This window comes from Odontomachus brunneus, unplaced genomic scaffold, assembly GCF_010583005.1.
Source record: "Odontomachus brunneus isolate Ranch 3 - 2012 unplaced genomic scaffold, Obru_v1 Obru_scaffold_177, whole genome shotgun sequence".
NCBI classification, from domain to species: domain Eukaryota; kingdom Metazoa; phylum Arthropoda; class Insecta; order Hymenoptera; family Formicidae; genus Odontomachus; species Odontomachus brunneus.
The window spans coordinates 364488-370219 of NW_022639627.1; the positions used below are offsets into that span (position 1 = coordinate 364488).

Sequence of the window (5732 nt, forward strand, 5' to 3'; positions counted from 1 at the left end):
ATACAACATACATTGACGGACTCTTGTAACTACACACACACACACGACACGCTAGAAAACGATTCTAACTATTATCTTGTAAGAGTTATATACTTAGGACCTCTGTACAAACTATAACAGGTCCGTTAAAAAAAAAGAGAGAGAAAAAAGAAAAGAGAAAAAAGAATAACAAGAAAGAGAGGCGGGGAGAGGAGAAAGAGGAAGAACAAATACTACCGTGTAAGAACAGAATATTTATAACTAAACTAAAAAGAGAAAGATATCTTTCACTACTTTCAGCACTTTCAACATAATCATTGTAATAGCCACTCTCTTTAAGGATCGTTAAAGAAAAAGAAAAAACCGATTTCGTTATCACAGCTCCGTGCGACTTCTTTCCCACTCCCTCTCCCAACCAGTTTCACTCTCTTGCGCCTTCGTCGACTAACGAACTGACTTCGTGGAGGAATTAACGTTCATTACGGTACCGAAGGGACGTCCTGTCATAATTAATCAGATCGAGGAAACGCTATCGAGGCGTGATCGCGTAAGAAATTATTTTTCTCAATGTTAACTCCTGCGGAGGCGAGGTGTGTTAGTTTCTGTACTCGCGCGCGCGCCGAGCAAACCATTTTCAGACACGCGCGTCATTTGTCGACTTTGACTGTCCGCCTCGCACAAGCGCGATCGTCAACGTTGTTAACGATGACGACGTCGAGTTACGCGCGATTTATTGGACGACGCTTTTGTGCATGAGCAGGAGGAAAAGAAGAAACGAAAGGAAAGGAGGAAACGGAACGCCACGCAAAGTCGGCAAATGAGCGCCGCTGCAGAAAGTACGGAATCCGAAATTCCCGAGGTTTTAAGGGATTTTTATGTACTTGCCCGAATTAGAGACAACGGGTCAATGATTGAATTAAAAATAATAGTATATAGTTCAATGATCTATGGCTCTGGTATCGTTATTTGTGTGTACTTCACTGTTTTACCACCACATACACGCACACGCACCCACACCCACACTGCAACTCGGTGAAGACTAGTTGCAGCTGATCAATCGGATAAACAAAAGCAAAATCGCGCTGTGGTTTCAGAAAGACTCTCAGCCTCGCATTCGACAGCTGCTGCGCAACAAGTGGACTACGGATGTTCCGCAGATCTGTATTTTGACAGGAAACGTGAGAAAGCGGGATCAAATGTCAAAATGTACACTTGCACGAGCATTCGCAACTTAACGATAAACGAGAGATGTCGGATTACTGGGAGACACAACGAAAAGTTTCAACTTGAAAAAATATATTTGTACTCTTAGTGGCCCAATGGCGAGCGCGGCGCAAGTATTATCTAAGAAAACCACATATTGGCCTCGATTGACCGAGCTTGTCCTCCTCCTCTAATCCTTTCAGGAGAGCTTGGTTCAGTTTGAGAGCAACGTTCTTTCCTACCTGTAAAGTCAAACATTTAAAATTGGTTTTAGTTGATACGATTTGCCTGGCAAATACACAGAAACTCGTTACCTCCAACATTTTAATCAAGGTAGTAGGCTGCAGGCTGGCATATCCTATCTTAACTACAGACGTCATCTTGCCATTCGGCATCACAGACATGAGGAGGCTAGCAGAACTGCACGATTCCTCTTCCGACGTTGGATCCACCACGCAGCTATCGCCGATCTGAGGGGGAAAGAAATCCAAACAATCAGAAACATAAAAACTTGGCCTCTTATTTTGAAATCCCTTTCATTAATATTTTATTAATGTGATTTAAAAGTCACTTGAATGGCTTATAAGCACATTTACAGGCACTTCTATCGATAAGAATTCAAAATAAGGACATTAGTACACAATAAATGTTTATAATGGTTATAAGATTAATGTATGCTGACCTTGCACACCGTTATCACTACGGGGTAATTCGTCACGTCCAGTTTGACGCAATCGTAAAGATCATCCGACAGCTGAATGTCCGGTTCGCCGCCGTCGAGCGTCGCCGCGATCACTCTCGGGATCTCGGTGTTGTACAACGCAGCCTTTACCGCGGCGCCTACCGCGTCGAAAAGATTCCCACCACATTGTAGAATCTGCAAAAGACAAGGAGAGTGACGTAGCAGTCTTAGAGATGTTCTACCGTCTAATAATACTTACCAAAATGTCCACGTACATTTTCCAACACTTCTTGTGAGGCAATATACATAACTGTCTCAAGTCAAAAGCATCTGGTGTTTGATAAGCCAAGGAGAGGAGGTTGCTTATCTCAGTCGCCAGGTCGTCCCCTCCTTTACCTTCAAACGCTGGTGTGGCATTGGCAGAGCTGAAAGAGACAAAGAAGTGTTCAATGAAAATGTATGAGTCGAAGATCCAAGATAAATTTAGGATTTAGACAAGATTGTGCTGTAGATTTCATAATTATGGATCACTCTACGTGTGATGTGCACGTGATCTTTTTTCATGTAAACTATGCAAATTGTGTAGAATATTGTATGATCAGTTGTTGATCTTTTTTACTTGATAACTCAAAATTTTACAATGGATATTTGCAAAATGGTGATAAGAATTTTGTATCCAGTTTGACATAATCTACATCTATGCAAGAGGTCTGTTCGTTTTCAAAAAACTTCTGAATTACTCTTACTCTTTTTTCACTTTAATTTATTACATTAGTGTGCATTAGTTCTGTAGATTTTCAAGGCATTAATCATGAATTTTTTTCACATGAACTCAATCTTACTTATCAATTTGTCATTTTTTTCTCTAGCATGAAATCATGAAAAATGAATAATTTTGCAAATATATAATTATTTGGAAGCGATCAGATATCTTTTCATCCAATGTAAACTCTAAAAAGTAAATATTTCCATATATTTCCAGAGTTAGATTTTGTATTTTTTACGAATTCACACTAATTTATGCGTAAACACTCAACCCTGGATCTAAGACATACCAGTCCACGAAGAAGTCTAATTTGCCTTCTTGAGGTCTGTCAGCGTGCGGTATGTCGATTTCTACTTTCACGCCGACCAAAACGTCCGTATTGCCTATTCTTAATCGCGCCGATCCGTGTGCGTGCGGCATCAGTCTGGTTTCAATCTCCAAGGAACGATATTCATACTTCTGTCGTCCATCATTCCTGAAACCGGTCTAATCGTCGACGCGTCCATTAATATAAATGTATAACCATATAGAGAGACAGGGAAGGGAGGGAGGGAGAGAGAGAGAGAATTTTGAAAGGATAAACAAATGTTTCTTTGGATGAATCGGAGACAACATTTTAAACACTTATAAATCTTTCTCTCTCTCTCTCTTTCTCTCAACGATGCGCCTGATAAGGTACATTCCCCATTGGTCAGTGTTCAGAAAATGAAATTTTACACTCTTTTAGAAATAACTCAAAGTATACTTCAAAATAATTACAGGACCCGTCCTTATATCATGATAGTTAGATAGAATACAACACTTGCGAATGCAATGAAAACAATTTCAATGAACGCACACACGTGCATCATATTCGTATACACTCACCTCCGCTCCATGGAGGATAAACGTCTTCTCACCTAGACTCAAAGAAATCTCCGCCATTTTGAGATGGAAAATTTTAAGCGTGGGAAAACAGATAGACCGATCTTAAATTTATAAATCCAAATGCTATTGCAAATAGATCACCACTTGCCACTGTGTGACGCCAAACAAAGTATATAACATAACCTTACTTCGAAAGATACAGGCAACAGGTTTGTTCCTTTTAATTGCACTTCTGTACTCTTTTGCAATTTCCTCTTTCTCATAAGAGATCTATTCCTTATGTAACTCCACTATATTGTCTTTATTGGATGCGACCCGATGACCACGGTACGATTGGACACAAATTATGATTGGTTCGACCTGGTAATTCAGATAATTCTTTGCATCGGTTGGTTGTGTCCAATCCCGAAATATTACAGATCGTTTAGAATGTGCAGTTGTAAACAAGAATAGACCTCAAGTGTAACTATATAGAATAAAGATGGGTGTATATCAGTTGGACACGGGGCAATTGGACACAGTCCAATCATAAGTCGCTGTTCCAAGGGACCCTACAAATGTCTCTAAGCACACGGTGCTGTGATTGGCTGTGTCCAAATGTCCCGTGTCCAAGTGCACCGCTTCCAATAAAGATAGAGGTCGTAGGCCGGTTTTTGTGATCCTTCTAAAGCCCATTCTACAATTGCGTGAACGTGGATGTAAGTGGTTGTAAGTGATTACGACAACCAATCAGAGTAAAACAATCAGTGAATAAAACATTCGGATTGGTTGACTCTTAAGCCCATTCTACAATTGCGTAAGCGTAGTCGTGATCGTAAGAGTCAACCAATTTGAATGTTTTATTTACTGATTGCTTTATTCTGATTGGTTGTCGTAATCACATACAACCACTTACCCACGTTCACGCAGTTGTAGAATGGGCTTCACGTTCACGACTACGCTTACGCAATTGTAGAATGGGTTTAACAGAAAAAAGCCTGAGAGCCAACGCACAAGCACATCCGTAACATGTTACGTTACGTTAAGTACTGACAATACAATAGCCATATCTGTACGTAAACTTAAACTTAAGTCAACGCACAAAGAAATTCGTAAACTTAACATGTTACGGATGTTCTTGTGCGAAGGCTCTGAGAGTGCCATTACATGAAGCGCGGAAGATAAAATCTTACTAGATCCGCTATGCGTTCGCGTTTGTTTTGATTGCTTAACATGGGCTGTTTACGATAATTCGAGTTGGAGTAAGTACGAGTTAGTTTCACCAGAGCCGAGAAATATGATAGATACAACATCTAATATTTTCATGATTTATGACAACTCAATGCTGTCCGATAAATCGAGTAGAGTAGAGTTAGGGTAGTATAGCGGATAGTATATGAATTAACAGTATCAGGTAACATAGTTTCGTAAAATATATAACAATAATATTACGAAACAATGATTTATTACATTTTAGAAAAATTAGAAGCACTAAATTAAATTATGAAAAGATATCATGTATTTGTGAAATATTCAATAATAACAGATTAATAATAGGTTAGAATAATTGTTTTCTACTTTTGAATATTTTACAAATACATGATATCTTTTCATAATTTAATTTAGTGCTTCTAATTTTTCTAAAATGTAACAACTCATTGATTCGTAATATTATTGTTATATATTTTACGAAACTATGTTACCTGATATTGTTAATTCTTATACATATATCCACTATGTTATCCTAACTCTACTCGATTTATCGGACAGCATTGAGTTGTCATGAATCATGAAAATACTAGATGCTTGTGCCTATCATATTTTTCGACTCTAGTGAAACTAACTCGTACTAACTCCAACTCGAATTATCGTAAACACCCATGAAGTATTATTTGAAGTATATTTTGAACGGAAAAGCGGTATGGGGAATTATAAAATATTAATTTTTGACGGTATTTATTAATTAAAATGCTTATATTCAACAGATAAACTGAAAAAATAAACATATTAGTAAAAATTGCAATAAATTAAGTGAATACAATTTTAAAAAATGAATACACCCAGTAAACATGCATGTCTAAAAGATATCGAAAGTTATCTAAAAGATATCTTATGCAACATTTTGTTGCATAAGACGTCTTTTAGATATCTTTTCGACATCTTTTAGACATGCATGTTTACTGGGCAGTCGCATGTCACCAAATCTGAGTTCATTTTTAGATACAAAAAGAATTCTTTTCACTGAACTAAACTCTG

At 38.0% G+C, this 5732-nt stretch overlaps 2 protein-coding genes across 3 annotated transcripts in view; one reads left to right on the forward strand and one right to left on the reverse strand.

Annotated features, from left to right (window-relative positions):
* LOC116851554 (plasma membrane calcium-transporting ATPase 3) overlaps positions 1–1254 on the forward strand; it is a 119301-nt gene extending 118047 nt beyond the window's left edge. Inside the window, exon 13 of the mRNA XM_032831093.1 lies at positions 1074–1254. Coding sequence (XP_032686984.1) covers positions 1074–1214 — 141 coding nt within the window. The 3' untranslated portion in view covers positions 1215–1254. The remainder of the gene's footprint in view (positions 1–1073) is intronic.
* Positions 1255–1280: 26 nt separating this feature from the next.
* Positions 1281–5732, reverse strand: part of LOC116851557 (exosome complex exonuclease RRP42) — a 6926-nt gene continuing 2474 nt past the window's right edge. Inside the window, exons 1-6 of one of the 2 annotated variants that reach the window (XM_032831104.1) lie at positions 3498–3569; positions 2920–3116; positions 2124–2289; positions 1865–2059; positions 1497–1652; positions 1281–1424 (exon numbers count right to left, since the gene is read on the reverse strand). In XM_032831104.1, the coding sequence (XP_032686995.1) occupies positions 1320–1424; positions 1497–1652; positions 1865–2059; positions 2124–2289; positions 2920–3116; positions 3498–3554 (876 nt within the window). In that variant the 5' untranslated portion in view covers positions 3555–3569 and the 3' untranslated portion in view covers positions 1281–1319. Of the gene's footprint in view, positions 1425–1496; positions 1653–1864; positions 2060–2123; positions 2290–2919; positions 3117–3497; positions 3570–5732 lie in introns of those variants that run through there. The other variant, XM_032831105.1, reaches the window with a different exon arrangement.